Source organism: Myxocyprinus asiaticus, chromosome 29 (assembly GCF_019703515.2).
Source record: "Myxocyprinus asiaticus isolate MX2 ecotype Aquarium Trade chromosome 29, UBuf_Myxa_2, whole genome shotgun sequence".
In the NCBI taxonomy this organism is placed as follows: domain Eukaryota; kingdom Metazoa; phylum Chordata; class Actinopteri; order Cypriniformes; family Catostomidae; genus Myxocyprinus; species Myxocyprinus asiaticus.
The window spans coordinates 18,862,381-18,879,921 of NC_059372.1; the positions used below are offsets into that span (position 1 = coordinate 18,862,381).

Here is a 17,541-nt window from a genome sequence, read left to right on the forward strand (position 1 = left end):
AGCGAGCAGATGCATAAAAGAGAGGGTGTTCGCACAGGACATATTGCGCTCAAAAACAATTAGACGAAAAAACTGAAATGTAGGGGACGCGTTTTTTTAAACTCAAGCTATTTTTAGGAAATATAATGTTTTAAAACATATTTATAAAAATATGTTGCTAAAAACAGCAACATTTCTTTTTTGCCTTAGGGCCAGAGAAAATGCCAGCAGAAAAAAAATCTCTGTCAAGATCTCTGGTGCATTGGGAGCGAGTTTGAGATGGATACTCTCATGGGTGTTCGATAAAATCTCACACTTCTTCATTATGCTCTTATATCAGTGACCTCAGTGACGTATGACACACCGAAGACCCTGATATACTTCATACGAAATCGAAGAACGAAAGGGTGTGATGTCATTTCAAACTAAATCTGCCAAAAATTGTGTTTTTTTTGTTTTTGTTTCAGTGGAACGCAACAGCTCTCTGGGTGTACTGGATGTAAAACATCTTCTTATTGCCATTGGTTCACGTCATCAGTAGGTGTGACCTGAAGCTCCACCTACTTTGAGGCCAACAGCTAATTCTGTTTACATTGTTCAGTCAGTCAAGATCAGTCAATGAATGTTACATTTACACTACCAGTCAAAAGTTTTGAAACACCTGACTGAAATGTTTCTCATGATCTTAAAAATCTTTTGATCTGAAGGCGTATGCTTAAATGTTTGAAATGAGTTTTGTAGACAAAAATATAATTGTGCCACCATATTAATTTATTTCATTATAAAACTAAAATGTAATAATAAAAAAAAGTTTTTGGAATTGATGACTTGGACCAAATAATAAAGAAAAGCTGCCAATAAGTGCCCAACATAGATGGGAACTCCTTCAATACTGTTTAAAAAGCATCCCAGGGTGATACCTCAAGAAGTTGGTTGAGAAAATGTCAAGAGTACATGTCTGCAAAATCTAGGCAAAGGATGACTACTTTGAAGATGCTCAAATATAACACAGTTTTGATTTATTTTGGATTTTGTTTAGTCACAACATAATTCCCATAGTTCCATTTATGTTATTCCATAGTTTTGATGACTTTACTATTATTCTAAAATGTGAAGAAAAAAAAAATTATAACAAAGAATGAGTAAGTGTTTCAAAACTTTTGACCGGTAGTGTATATAGAGCTTTTCTGATACTACACTCAAAGCGCTTTACACAGTGAACAGGGGACTCTCCTCAACCACCACCAGTGTGCAGCATCCAACTGGATGATGTGACTGCAGACATAGTGCACCAGTATGCTCACCACACACCAGCTATTGGTGGAGAGGAGAGAGTAAAGTTATAGAGACAATTAATGGATGGGGATTATTAGGAGGCCATGATTGATAAGGGCCCATGGGGGAATTTGGCCAGGACACTGGGGTTACACCCCTAGTCTTTTTGAAAAGTGTCCTGGGATTTTTAATGACCACAGAGAGTCAGGACCTCCGTTTAACATCTCATCCAAAGAACGGTGCCTTTTTTCTTTTTCTTTTTTTACAGTATAGTGTCCCCATCACTATATTCGGGCATTAGGACACAAACAGACAGCAGAGTGAGCACCCCCTGCTGGCCTCCCTAATACCTCTTCCAGCAGCAACTTTAGTTTTCCCCAGGAGGTCTCCAATCCAGGTACTAACTCAGCTCAACCCTTCTTAGCTTCAGTGGGCAACCGGCCTTGAGCTACAGGGTGATATGACTGCTGGCAGTCAGACATTTTCCAAGACCATGTCATGCAGTTTTTTTGTTTGTTTGTTTAATTAGTCAAAAGGAATCAAATCTATTTGAATACTCTCAGGTGCCCATTCACTCATGTTCCATCTGCAGCAAAGACCTTCACACATCTGTTTAAAGTAAGATATGCCTCTCTTATCATCATTATTTTGTCTGTATTTTGCCCATTAACACTCTTTTATATGTAGCCCTGAGTGTTTAAAAGAGACAGATAAAGATTGCCTGATCGAGTGAGTGCAGCTCTATGGCAGCTAGGGGAGGAGTCTCTCATGGATGTCTGCAGACACCTGAAATTTGATGGCCTGGACAGTGGAGATCCCTGCAGCAAGGCATGGAGGGCACTCATCAAGATGGCGGAGAGTGCATTGGATGAGGTTGAGGAAAGTCAAGAGAGCAATGAAGTCAACCAGTACTGTGCTGACCTATTTACATTAATTGAAAGACAAAATAAAAGATGTAGTCAGCCAGACCAAGAGTACCCATCAGGGGAGCCAGCTCCAAAGGAAGGACTGGAGAGATATTTCTCACCACACACCTCTCTTCTAAAGACTACAGATTCCCCACTCAAGAGCCTACTAGAGCCAACTCACCCATTACCTGAGGTAACATTGCAAAGAGAGTTTAAAGTCTGTGGGCAAATTGGAGAGAGTGGTCAGAGGGATAAACTGTCGTATCTCAGTTTAGTCTGCCAGATTGCGATGGGAATAGAAAAAGGGCACACACAGACAAGTAGTGGAAGCTGTAATCAGGGCTGTCAGTTCGGGGCTGCCGTTGAGAGACATGTTAGAGATCAAGCGTGGGCTGACCCTCAGTGCACTCCTCACCATTCTGAAAGGCCACTATAGGGTAGACAGCTCCACAGAACTTTACCACCAGCTTCTTAACATCTCCCAAGAGCCCAAAGAGACTGCCCTGAACTTTGTATTCCATGCAATTGAGCTTAAAGAGAAACTGTTATGGAAAGCAGTGAATGAGGACACTGATGAACAGTACATTCAGCACAAGTTCCTCCGCTCGATAGAAACTGGACTGTTAAGTGATTCTGTGAAGTTCCAAATCCGACCCTACCTCAGCGATGTGAGCATAACAGATGAAGAACTTATACAGAGAGTGGATGAAGCGGCAAAGGTTGAAAGTCTGAGACAAGAGAAGCAGAAAAGGTCCACTGCTGGTAAAACTCCCAAAGTGCAGGAGCTCCAATCAGACTCTCAGCTAAAATCCACACCTGCCCAGAGCCCCTCTAAACCTAAGGAGTCCAACTCAACAGTGGCAATCAAAACAGTAAAGGGGAACAAGACTAAGCCTGACAGCATGAACGCGCAGATGTTGGAAGAGCTTCGCAAGGAAATGAAGCAAATGTTTCTGGCTGTAATGGAGGCAAGTTCCCGCCCTCTTGGACTAAAGCAGAGAGTGAAAGGCTGCAAAAAGTGCAAGGAAGAGGGGATGGGTGAGAACTGTTTACACTGTTTTAAATGCGGGCAGGAGGGCCACTTCTCTCGCGGATGCAGAACCACATCGGGAAACAGGCAGGGACTACTGGGGCAGGGCCAGCAGTAGTCCAAGGCCGAGCACCCCAAAATGAGCAGCCACCACCCAGCCCAGCCATGCAGTCAACGACATCCCCTGAAGAAAGAGTAGCCAGTGCCTCATCAGCTGTAAGTGTGGTTAACTACCTACCTCCTCAACACCAGCCACAGTTGGTAAGCCTTGTAGGAAGCAGATGTATGGTGGACTGTGTTATGGACAATCACCCAGTTAAAGTCATGTGGGACACTGAAGCACAGTCCAGCACAGTGAATGACCCCTGGTGACTGAACCACCTTCCCCAAACCATTGTCAGGCCCATATCGGAGTTGTTGGAGGATGAGACACTGACAGTTCTTGCTGCTAATGACACACCCATCCATATATCGGCTGGATTGAAGTCAGCTTCAGACTAGACAGTGATCCCACCACAAAAAAAATTACCTACAGGTGTCAATACTAGTGTCGAGTGACCCAGTGGTTGCCAGTGACTCCATCATCGACTACAATGTCATTGAGGCCATAATGAACAGAAATGAAGGAAAGACTAAAGGTGGATGAAAGCAGTTGGCACACAAAGTGAGTAAAGCCTTCACCATATCAGTGAGAACTGCTCATCAGATGGTCAAGTTGATGCAGAGTGGTGGCTCGGATTCAGAAACTGGTGTAGTTCGTACAGGTGGAAAGAGAGTGCCCTTACCAGCTAACCAAGTCACCACTGTCTACATAAGAGCACATGTGAGTTCACGAGCCAGAGGTCAACACATGTTCTTTTCACCTGACATGCTCAACTCCCCACCAGAAGGCATGGTCTACAATGATGTACTGGTGCAGATTCCGGAAAGGGAAGTGCCATACATACCCATACCAGTGACCAACACCACTGACCGCACCATCTGCCTGGACTGTCATAGAGTGATTGGACACTTGGAACCCATCAAGACAGTATATTCAGCACCTATTCAGACTAAAGAGAATGAGACAACAGTTGAAATGAAGGACAGCACAGGGTTCAAGTCCAACAAGGCAAGTAGCACACTACAGCTAGATAACAAGCACGTGAAAAGATCAACCTCATGGGACCCCCCTGTGAATCTCCACCACCTGCCAGATGGACAGCAGGAGGCGGTAAGTAGTGTGTTGCTGGAGGAATGTGAGGCCTTTGCCTATGACAGTGACAATGTGGGCTGTATACTATCTCTTAAGATACATATCACCCTCCATGATACCAGCCCGGTGCAGAAGACCTACATGTCCATCCCAAAGCCTCTTCACAATGAAGTTAAGGAGTACCTGCAGGATCTACTGAGAAGAGGGTCGATCACAACCTCCCGATCCCCTTATTCATTGCTGGTGGTGTGTGTCCGCAAGAAGGACGGTAGTCCTCATCTTTGTGTCGACTTCAGATAACTCAACCGCAAGTCAGTCCCCGACCACCATCCGATACCGAGGATTCAGGATATGTTAGATGCACTGGGTGGGAGCTCGTGGTTTTCGGTCTTAGACCAGGTTAAAGCGTATCACCAGGGTTACCTGGATGAGGAGAGCCGCCCTCTCACAGCTTTCATCACACCCTGGGGGCTCTACGAATGGGTGCGTATACCCTTTGGCCTAAGCTCAGCACCCGCAGAGATTCAGAGGAGCATGGAGCACTGTTTGGCTAGCCTGAGAGACACAATCTACCTCCCATACCTGGACGACAACCTGGTACACAGCAACAGCTTCGAGGAACACTTGGAGCATATCCGTCTTGTCCTCCAGCATTATAGAGAGCTTGGTGTGAAGTTGACTGAAAAAATGTGAACTATTCAAATCAAGTGTGAGGTTTCTTGGCAAGTTGGTGACAGGAGAGGGTTACACAATGGACCCCGCAGAGATGGTTCCGGTGAGGGCTCTAAAGGGGAAGACACCCGATACTGTGGGTGATGTGCACCAGATGCTCAGGTTCCTCTCCTATTACAGACCCTTCATCCCTAAATTCTCCCGCATTGCCCACCCACAGTATAACTTACTAACCATCCCGAACCCCAAAAATCACACCCCAGACCTGACCATGAAGAGGCCCAATAAAACAGGAAAGAAAAATAAGGGTCACTTACATCACACACGCCCATAAAGTGGACCAGCTCCCACCAGGAAGTATTGAATCAGCTGATAGATGCACTAACGAAGCCCCCTGTCCTCAGATATCCCGACTTCGCCCAGCAATTTGTGTTACATTGCGACGCATCCCAAGTTGGCCTGGGTGCTGTGTTATACCAGAGACAGCAGGGAAAGATGAGAGTGATAGCCTATGGCTCCCGCACCGAGTCCATCGGAGAAGTACCACCTGCACTCCGGGAAACTAGAGTTTTTGGCGTTGAAGTGGGCCATCTGTGAACGTTTCCGGGACTACTTGTGCCACGCTCCATCGTTTGTGGTATATACAGACAACAACCCGCTGACGTATGTGCTCACTACCACAAAACTCAATGCCACAGGACACAGATGGGTGGCGGAGTTGGCCGGTTATAACTTCACCATACGGTATCGCCCAGGCAAGAACAACTCAGATGCGGATGGGTTGTCGCGGATGCCGGTGGACATGGAGGACTACATGAACAGCTGCACTGCTGAGGCCAGTCCAGAGGTAATCAGTGCATCTATGGAAAGAATCACAGTGGAAAGGAGAGACCCTTGTCAGGGCATTGGGGTGATCCAGGTCAGTGCCTTGAGCCTGGTGAAGGACAACGAGACCAGCCAACCTCTCATTCCAGATTAAATCCGCAAGGCTCAGGAAGAGGATGAAGTCCTGTCAAGAGTCCTCTGGTATAAGTCACAGAACAGGAGGCTGAGTAGAACTGAAATGAGAGCAGAGAACCTTGCGGTAGCTGTACTGCTGAAACAGTGGTTAAAGATTCATGTGGGCCAAGATGGTGTTCTGCGCCGTAGAACCTCCTGTCGAGAACAACTGCTGATCCCCAAAGCTTATCATCCGCTGGTCTTCAAAGAGCTACACCAGGACATGGGTCACTTGGGGGTCGAAAGAACGCTTTACCATATTCAAGAACGGTTCTACTGGCCAGAGATGAATAGGGATGTAGAACATTTTGTCACTAAAGTGTGCAAATGTCTCAAGAAGAAAAAGCAGAGTAAACAGACCTGTGCACCTCTGGTGTCCATCCAGACCACCTATCCATTCCAGCTCGTCTCCATAGACTTCCTGCATTTGGAGAAATGCAAGCATGGCTATGAGTATATATTAGAGGTCATGGACCATTTTACGAGGTTTGTGCAGGCCTATGCGACGAGGAACAAAGTGGCCAAAACTGTAGCTGAAAAGATTTTCAACGACTTTGCACTTAAGTTCGGTTTCCCAAGCAGATTACATCATCATATGGGCAAAGAGTTTGAGAACAGACTGATGGCCAGCTTGAAGATACTCTCTGGAATCCAGGGCTCGCACATGACACCATACCACCCCCAGGGTAACAGGCAGGTGGAGAGGTTTAACCGCACCCTGTTGTCAATGCTGCGTACCCTGGAGGACAAGGAGAAGGAAGATTGGAAGGAGTCCCTTACTAAAGTTGTCCACACGTACAACTGCACCAAGAATGAGGGAACAGGTTACGCACCCGATTACCTTATCTTTGGACGTTCTCCTCGCCTGCCCATCGATCGGTTGTTAAATCTTGGAAAAGATGAGGCCCATGACACCTATGATGACTACGTGAGTCATTGGAAGAAGAGAATGCAAGAAGCATGTAAGATTGCGGCTAAAACAACTGTCAGGGGAGCAGTTCGGGGAAAAGTCCTCTATGACAGGAAAGTGCAGGGGAGAGACCTCCACCCAGGTGACAGAGTTCTCCTCAGAAACCTCACTCCCAGAGGGGGGCCTGGGAAGATTCAGTCCTACTGGGAGGGACAAGTTTACAAGTTGAAGGAGAGAAAAGCTGATGGCAGCCCCGTTTATGAGATCAGCCCAGAAAATGGTAAGGAAGGTACAGAGTGGTTCACAGAAATCTTCTGCTGCCCTGTGACTTCTTACCCCTTGATCAGCCACCAGCAGAGACTCTTCAGCCACAGAAAGACTCCCCGAGCTCTCTAAAGGAAAGAACCAGACCACAACGTCAGCAACGGCAGTAGCCAGAGCCGAGTGACACCTCTGGTGACGAATGCAGCGACGCCTACCAGTGGCATCTCAGACCTAGCAGAGGGCGACGGCAGAGACAGACTTCGCTGAATCCTCTTGCAGAGCCTTTCCAGACTCAGCAGGGTCCTCAGCATCATGAAGAGGATGTGCCACTACAAAGCAAAGAGGATGTGCCACTACAAAGCGAAGAGGATGTGCCACTACAAAATGAAAAGGATGTGCCACTACAAAGCGAAGAGGATGTGCCACTACAAAGCGAAGAGGATGTGCCACTACAAAGCGAAGAGACCTGACTTGAGTCCTGACAGGCCTAAGCATGGTGAGTCAGAGGCAGACCCTCTAGTCCTGATGCAAGGAGAGCGACAGGCGGTAAGATAACGATTCCAGAGACTGAGACAGTGGCCTGTTGTACTGAGTTATGACACATTGGGACAACCATCCCTGGTGCAGAGAAACTGTAAGGTAACAGAGACTCAGGTGACACAGACTAAGGTCTATTGGAGGCCTTGGATGGCCGAGGTGTGTTAAGGAAATGCCTTAATGGTTCACGGAAATGTCAGGAGACCTTTAATTTTGTGGGGGAGAGTGTAGCCCTGAGTGTTTAAAAGAGACAAATAAAGATTGCCTGCCCCCCCCTTTACATTTTGAACTGGGTAACGGCTGAAGTCTGGAAACAAAGGAAAATATGGTGATATTTGTCTATATTACTGTACTGCAAGGTATTTTAAATGAGTGAAGTTTTTCTTGCTAAACTCATCTTCGTCAGTAGGGTGCACCCTAAGCTTTACACTAGACTGGGCATCAGTAGCTGACACTGATAGAGCGGAAGTAGCATTTAGTACGTGATTAGTGAGTTTAAGTGTACACGCTACGGAGAGCACTCTTGATCTAACCTGTATTTTTCATATTTCTTGCAGAAATAAATGTGTTGCACCAAGAGTGGATGTCGCATCATTCTTAAAAGTGTAACATATTTACCCATCTTTGTAGCAGTATCAGTGTCATCATAAATTACAAAAACAGTGTAATCGGCACATATTATGGCCATATTTAGCATGTTAGCTCAACAGCTCCATGAATTCAGAATGTAAACAAAACAAATGAAACATTATCTACTGCATATATATTACTTTAAATAGGGGTTTCTTAACCTTTTGCCCACTGCAACCCACTTTTTGTGAATGCCCCACAAAATTATCAAGGTAATTTTAATAAATTAATAGGTATTTAATTAATCTAGTACTGTTTATATGCTTATGATATAGCAGCCTAATATCTATAACCCAATATTTGTAGGCCAGTTAATTTAATAAATACACAAACATTTTCAAACATTAAGCACACTATGAAGAAATATATATAAAAATATATATAAATATATAAAATTCTTAATATAAAAAAATTCACTATAAAAATTATATATATATATATATATATATATATATATATATATATATATATATATATATATATATTCTTGATTGACAGACCGCGCGTGTGCGCACATACTATGAACGCGTCCGCTGACAGACCACCGCTCTCATCAAACATCAGCTGTGCTCAGATATTCTTTGTTGTTTATTTCATTCATTACATCCTTTTGCAGTTTATTTCTCTCTCTAACTGTGATGTGATCAGAGAGTTACCATAAACCCTCAGATAAAGGAACACCCAGTTGCGGACTGGCCATTGGGAGAACCGCGACTTTTCCCGGTGGGCCGGCCGGCGCGTTATGCAGAACGCGCCACAAAACGGCGCTGCGATATGTGGAAGGGGTTGCTGATAAAGGACAGCAACACCCCCCCCCCCCCTTTGGGCCAGTTTCTATGTAAAATCCCGGGCCGAATTTTCTTCCCAGTCCACCCCTGGGAACACCTCAATTAAATTCATGCACATTTGATAGGCTATTGATAAATATATTTTTTATGATGAAATCATAACGTGGGCTGCAAAAGATGGCTCGCGGTCGCCATACCACGCGTTGAGTAGCGCTGTTAGCGCATGCAACGCTATGCAAAGAGACCTTGTCCAAAAAGAATGATTCGTAGCATTTATTGATTATTGTGATATATATATATATATATTCTTGATTGACAGACCGCGCGTGTGCGCACATACTATGAACGCGTCCGCTGACAGACCACCGCTCTCATCAAACATCAGCTGTGCTCAGATATTTTTTGTTGTTTATTTCATTCGTTACAACCTTTTGCAGTTTATTTCCCTCTCTAACTGTGATGTGATCAGAGAGCTGCTGTAAACCCTCAGATAAAGGAACACCCAGTGGCGGACTGGCCATTGGGTGAACCGGGACTTTTCCCGGAGGGCCGGCCGTGAAATGGGGCCGCATGGGGCCACCGCGTTATGCAGAACGCACCACAAAACGGCGCCGCGATATGCAGAAGGGGTTGTTGATAAAGAATTATATATATATATATAACAAGGTTTTCTCCTTTTGGATTCATACATGATGACGCATTGTAAAGATAACAAAGAATGATAAATAATATTTACTTATAAGCTAGAGCCTTATGTTTTACATGTTTTAATTGAGTACAAATGTAGAATTTACTTAATATCATAAAGTTCACACTTTAACTTATACAATGTAGAAAGTACTTTTCTGCTATATTTACTTCACCTCAAAATCATTTTTGTGTACACTTGTAAATACTGTATCATTTGGCCCTGTACAGGCTGATGTTGTAAATAGGATCACTTGCATATCTAGACCTAAAGTTCTAGTTCCTCATTTTATGTTTCTGTACTAAATGTTTCCTCAGAGAGAAATTCATCTCTAAACATTATTACAGTTCTTGAGATCTCAATCTCCTCTCCTTGTTGTTGTGCTTTAAAGTTGCTCCTCTGGTCATAATTACCTTTCATCACTCATTTTTTGATTAAATGGATGATAACCAGGGTTGGGGAGTAACGAAATACATGTAACGGGATTACGTATTTAAAATACAAAATATAAGTAACTGTATTCCACTACAGTTGCAATTTAAATCATTGGTATTTAGAATACAGTTACTTTCAAAAAGTATTTTGATTACTGAAGAGATTACTTTGCATTTTATTGTCATTTGTTTCATTTAATATTTAGTCCTTTCAGATGGAAAACATTTATACATATAAATGATGCGATCCAAAGTGCATTTGAACAGCAGTGAAACACTTTCTTATGATGTGTTACATTCATATGAGCAGACAGAGAAGTAAGTTTGAAGTAAGTTTGGAAAGAAGAAAATAGAAGAAATAGAAATAAATCTTGTGTAAATTGTCAGCTTTACGCTAAGCTAAAATGCTATTTCTAGCCATTTTACATGCGCATGTTACCAGGTATAAAAATGTATATGTTTACCTTGTATATATGGTAATACACATTTTGAATAATTTTAAATAATGATAATATATGACTGTATATAAAGATGAAAAATATAAAATTTTTAATTTAAGATTTAAGATTTAAGGTCACTAATCAAATGTAGGCAATTCTCCTTTTAATAACAAGTCAGATTTCATTACTTCCATTGAAGTACATGTTCTTTGGAAAACCTCAGATCATGCTGGATAACATTGATCATCGGGTTTTGCACAAATATGTGTGGTGGTAGCGTAGTGGGCTAAAGCACAGAACTGGTAAGCAGAAGGTTGCCGATTCCATCCCCACAGCCACCACCATTGTGTCCTTGAGCAAGGCACTCCAGGTTGCTCTGGGGGGATTGTGCCTGTAATAAGTGCACTGTAAGTCACTTTGGATAAAAGCGTCTGCCAAATGCATAAATGTAAATGTGGAGTTCATGCCAGCACGTTTGCATGCTGTCAATAAACAGGGGGACATTACAAGAAATCTGTCATTCATGTTCTTTTTTTCAAGTAAACTTTTCACTCAAATTGTTATGCCAATAATATAATTTGTAATAAAAAATTAGAAAACAATGCAATACAATGAAAAATAGAGGCATTTTCACAAGGCAAAACACATGGAGGAGTGTGTTTTGAACAACAATTCTAAAGCTCAATCAATGGAACCGAGTCTGGTGACTAATGACCCATCACTCTCATCAACACCTGGCCACTCTCTCACACTACATGGATACTAACACATCAATTCCCCTGTGCAAACTGACAGAAAGCCCTTAAACTGCTTAAAACCCTCTCTTTTCTAGCCCCCCCACCCCTTACTTAGTCTCTGTGACTCTGTGCCATTACTATCTGTATTGTAGTCTTAGCATCAAACGCATGCCCACAGACTGTGCAAGAATTTTCTCAATATGTCAAGTTCCAGTCTGATTTGCTGGGTCAACACAATTTCTGGGAGTCATGGTGCATTAGTCCACCGAGAAACAATGTTGTTTACAAGTTCCCCGGCTGCTATAATGAATACTTCTGAGGAAAAACTAGTTGCTGGATTTATGATGTTTGTGAGGGATATCTTTGAAAGATATTGAAGAGTTTTGTTTGAGACTCTTAGTAGCAAGTAAATTAGATATACTTGATCACATCTGTATGTTATGCTTTGCTCCAGGTTTACATCCCCCTAACTGTCATTAAAAAAAAAAAAAAAAAAAAATCTAACAAACTGTTGTTGGTCATTTTGCGTCTGTCAGACAGCCCCTTTCTGTCTAAGTGGGCAGTTCTTGGCTAGAATAAGCTGCAATGCTGACCAGACTTCGTGCCTTGAGTTGTTGGAGAAGTAGTCCTGTGTAGTGTAAACTGTGAAGCTATGATTGGCTGGACTGACCTGTGTTTGTCCTAGTGCTGTGGATCCCTGTGGAGAATCAGACTGGTAGCTGTGAGACTGCAGATTACCTCGATCACAGTCGCCCGGAGCAGAAAAAACATCTCTCCACTCCTACACACACAAAACACATGGAATACAGCTTCAAAACAGCCAGGAAATGCACCCCTCATAACTCACTCACTGTCTTTTACAAACATCAATACTCAGGTCAAAATAAAGCTGACCCATAATTCCTCTCTGTGTGACTGTGACGAGCAGGTGTGTTAGAGGGTCATAGCGATTAAAGGTTAGAACAGAAGTCAGCACACAGTTCATTTGGACACAGGCAAACCACAGGGCTCAAGCGAGCAGTTGGCAGAACAGTGTGGTGCAATTCACACTGTCTCATGAAAACAGAGTAAGTGAAGACATGAGACACCTGTACTGTGGTGAAACCTGATGCTGTCTGTAAGAGAATTCACAGGCAATGAATGTCTGTTGATATACTGATTGTGAAAAAATAAAAGTATCATGTATTGCTATAACAACATTTTAATCAAATACAGACTCAAACTGATGTCAAGTGCGTGATTCTTAATATTAGCAAAGTATAATAGAATTATTTCCACTAGTCTGTGGTTTATTATTAAATAAAGCAAGCTACTCAAGGTAATGAGCTACAGAAAATTTACCATGGGTAAGAGGTGTTCTTAGGCATAACATTAAGTGCCTAAAAACCCTTTACTGTGGAAAAAAATAAATGTAACCCAGACAACATCTTAAATCAGCCTTAAGGCCTATTCACCTCTGCTATTATAATCACAAGGATAAATTAACCAATTATTCCTGTACTGGTGCTCTTTTTTTTTTAACCATGCACAAGAAACCCTAAATTCAATACAAAAATGCAATCATTTAAATAAAGAAAATACTGTGAGCCAGTGTTTTCTTTTAAATTAGTTTTAATATTATGCATAATATTTTATACTATAGCCTACCTGTTATTCTTAATGTACATTATTCCATGTGTATTAATATCACTGTACCTTGTGCTATATTATCCAGGCATTAATCCAGGCATTATAAAGACAGAAGTTCGATTCTGGAGCTTGTTTGGAATATACTCGTAGCAAAAGACATGTAGTGTTGGGTTCGAGTCCACCTTAGTCAAGTCCGAGTCAAGTCAGAGTCTTTAAACAATCGAGTCCGAGTCCAAAAGGGGCCGAGTCAGACTCAAGACCGAGTCATAACAGGCCAAGTCTGAGTCGAGTCCGGATCCGAATCAAATCTGAATTAAAATTGTAACCGTAAACTCAACATCAATATTTTAAGCTTATTTTAACTTTCACAACTAAGAAAACACAATTGTCAATATAAATGTAACAAAAACACATACATAAAACAAAAACATATATTTTATGATTGGTTTCCTGCTGAACAAACTTCAAAGTGGTTTTAGAATGAAGGCATATGCTTCAGGTGTATGAAGACAAAAGTGTCCTTCAACACACTTCCTATTGCGTTCTGTTGACATTTCAGTTATTTGTTGCTTTTCCCCTCCTCTCAAACATAGATTAAAGAAAGTGAAAGTTGTGTTAGTCATTAAAACCAGAGTTATTATTGTTTCGAATTTTAATTTAGTTTTTTATTTCTACTTCATTTTCAGTTAGTCCTTTCAGTTTAGTTTAGTTTTATCTAAAATGATCCCTATCTAAAGAAATAATATATACTGAGATTTCTGTTTTGTCTCTATCTGCCGACTGGTTTGGGAAAAGAATGAGTCAACACAGTAGTAATTAGCACTCGCTGAGAAGTTACATCTCATGACTTGACTTCAAATGCTACATCCGAAAACACTGGTAAAGCCCACTGTTAATATTAGGGCCATTTAACACGGACATGATTGTTAATTTGTGGAAAACATGGGGCAGCTCTACGCACTGCTTGTGCACCTAAAACTCTGATGCGTCACTGTGTTATTGTTTAAAAAAAATAAGAGGTATCATAAAAATGTATTTAGTACTACCTTGAAGAAGCTATTTGACAACAGATATTCACATACTTTATATTCCACAAGACAAAATGTTAACTGAATTTAAACAAATGATCTGGTTCAAAAGTTTACTTTCCCTTGGTTCAAAAATGGAAATTCAGTCATTGTTTACTCACCCTGTGCTGTTATAACTCCATATGATTTTCATTTTTTTTTTCTTAATACAAAGGGAGAAATTGTGAAAAAAATAAAATAAATTGTGCTCAGTGATATCACACAATGGCAGTTTATTGTGACCACTTCTTCAAGCTTCTAAAGGAGACAAAAGTATAATTCAGAAGTCTAACAAATTCTTGTATGTGACTCATGTCTTGTTCTCAAGGAATACAATAAGGTTTGGTGAGAAACAAACCGAAATCTGATGTATTATTAAGTGAAACCCTTGACCGACCTTTGATCTCTTGTGCGTGTTCATGAGACAGACAGCAAGTGAGCTTTAGAGCTCCTGGCACAAGAGCAAACCCTTTAATATGGTGTGTTGATTTCTCTATGATTAATGACTGTTTGTGTAATAATTGTTCATGAGTCCCTGCTTTATCCTGAGCTGTGAAGCTGCCCACTTTTCTTATGAAAAATACTATACATTCTTTGGTTTCCCAGCATCTTCTGCACATTCAAGTTCTTACCAACAGTGGGTAAATTATATAGACATCCAGAAATTTGACACTTAGGACAATTGATGGACACATACACAACTATTACAAAAGGTGCAAGCATTCATTGATTCTCAAGAAGACAACACAAGAACCAAGGGGATGCAAACGTTTGAACAGGATGATTTATGTAAATTACAGTACATTTTGTGTAATTGTTACATCCGAGGCTGTTACCCATCCTACCAACCACCAGAGGGAGCCCTCTCCCGAATACTGATCATCACCCATTTCTTCTCTGCTCATTTCCTGTTTACCTCATATATAAATAGCTATTCATCTCCATTGCTCATTGCGAAGTGTTGCCAGTTAACCCTGTCTTACCAAGCGGTTTTCCATTGCCGATTGTTTCATGTTATGACCATTGCCTGTTTTTCTGGATTTACTACCTTTTGGATTACCCTTTACTTTGTTTGCCTGGTTGGACTGTCTTTTTGGTTTATTGGATTTAATTGCCTGCTTAACGACTACGTCTCTCTGCCTGCCAATTTGGATTGTTTACTTGTATTCTTTAATAAACTTCCTGCACATGGATCCAAACATTGTCTCCATCGCCAGTTCATTACAGAATACTTTGCCTACCATGGATCCAGCAGAAGTTTCAAAGCTCCAGGCCGCATTTGCACACTAGTGTGAGGTTTTAAAAGGTTATCAAGACCAGCTGAATGACTTACGAGCCGCCAACGAATGTTTGACTCACTACATACATTCACTGCCAGCTCCCCATGTTAAACCGGTAAGCTTTGCTCTCCATGACAAGTTTGATGGTTCTGCTGATAAATGCCGGGGGTTTTTACAACAATGCAAAGAATATTTCTCTAATCAACCTGAATCATTTAATCAAGACGCCAAGAAATGTGCCTTTTATGATGTCGCTGCTTACTAGTAAAGCACTCGATTGGGCCACCGCTGTTTGGGACAAAGATCCTCAAATCGTTTGACTACTTCGTTCAACAAATCCACGAAGTCTTCGAGTATCCAGCGGGTGGCCAAGATATCTCTGTTCAGCTGCTTCATCTACACCAGGGTCATCAATCAGCAGCAGATTATGCAGTTCTGTTCAGGACACTTGTGGCTTAGAGTGGGTGGAATGATGTCGCTCTGAAAACTGTTTTCCGCGAAGGGCTTAACCTAAAACTCGGGATGGAACTGACCTGCAAGTGTGAGAGTAATACTCTTTCTGAATTCATAACCATGACTATCAAGATGGATAACCTGCTTCAAAATGCTCCACGGTCTCAGTTTCACTCTGCCTCTAATTCTACAGTCTCAGTACAAACACAGGCATCCACTGTATCACCTGAACCCATGCAAGTTGCTTACGCTCGAGTTTCTATGGAGGAACGCCAGCCTCGACGCAATGAAAAGCTTTGCTATTATTGTGGTTTACCAGGTCATCTCAATGCTGCATGCCCACACAATAAATCAAGTTCCTCTGAATCAAGGCAGCAAGTGAGTACCACGAACATTGTATCACCCATTTTTCACGGTTTTCTATTACCTGTAGAGGTCTCTATTGGTAATCATATAGAATTTTTTTTATAGCACTAGTGGATTCTGGGGCTGCTGTGAATCTCAAATCAAGAGATCATACAAGAACTCAACAAACCCACCATCCAATGCTTCCCAACTATTAACATCACCACTGTTGACAATGCTCCAATTGGTACTGGTATAACCCAACAGACTGTTCCTATAACCATCAAGATTGGACTTTCATGTAGAGAACATTTCATTATACATCAACTCACCCAAGCACGCTCTTATCCTAGGTCATCTGTGGCTGGCCATTCATGACCCATCTATATCCTGGAACCAAGGTGAGCTCAAACAATGGTCAAGTTTCTGTCATGAACATTGTCTCCAGGTTGCTGTTTCCAGGCCTTGTCTAACCACCAGTATTGAAAGCCCTGAATTACTAAAGGAGACCAGGATACCCGAGGAGTATGCAGAATTCAATGAAGTGTTCAGTAGGGTCAAAGCTACACAACTTCCTCCTTGTCCATGGGACTGCGCCATCAAACTTTTGTCCAATAGAGCTCCACCGAGAAGCAAGGCTTACACATTATCACGCCCTGAGACCCTCGCCATGGAGAATTACATAGAGGATGTAACCAGAGGCAAGAGCTTCCGGTTACATCCGTCCCTCCACAGCAGCTGCAGACTTCTTTTTTTGTAGAAAAGAAGGATGGAGGTCTATGTCCATGCATTGTTTATCAAGGTCTGAACTCTGTCACGTTAAATACCGTTACCCACTGCCACTTATCCCCTCAGCCCTTGAACAACTTCGTGAGGCCAAGATCTATACCAAGCTTGATCTAAGAAGTGCTTATAACCTCATCAGATCTGAGAAAGAGATGAGTGGAAAACTGCATTCATCACCACCAGGGGGCACTATGAATATCTGGTCATGCCATATGGACTTGCGAATGCCCCCTCTGTTTTACAGTCTTATCAATGAGGTTTTCAGAGACTTACTGAATCATTGTGTGGTGGCCTACATTGACAACATCCTCATCTACTAAAGACAAGGAACAACATATACAGCATGTCAAGACAGTCTTATCACGTCTCCAGAAACATTAGCTATTTTTCAAGGCAGAGAAATGTGAGTTTCATACCACATTCCTAAGTTACAATATCAGCCACCAAGGTGTAGAAATGGATGTCTCTAAAATAACAGCAGTTACCAAATGGCCT

General features: G+C 42.1%; 1 protein-coding gene across 2 annotated transcripts in view; it reads right to left on the reverse strand.

The window, feature by feature from the left end:
- Positions 1–17,541, reverse strand: part of LOC127420203 (rho guanine nucleotide exchange factor 25-like) — a 159,363-nt gene that overhangs the window by 31,425 nt on the left and 110,397 nt on the right. For both annotated transcript variants that reach the window (XM_051662256.1, XM_051662257.1), the window contains one exon: positions 12,157–12,267. In XM_051662256.1, coding sequence (XP_051518216.1) covers positions 12,157–12,267 — 111 coding nt within the window. The remainder of the gene's footprint in view (positions 1–12,156; positions 12,268–17,541) is intronic.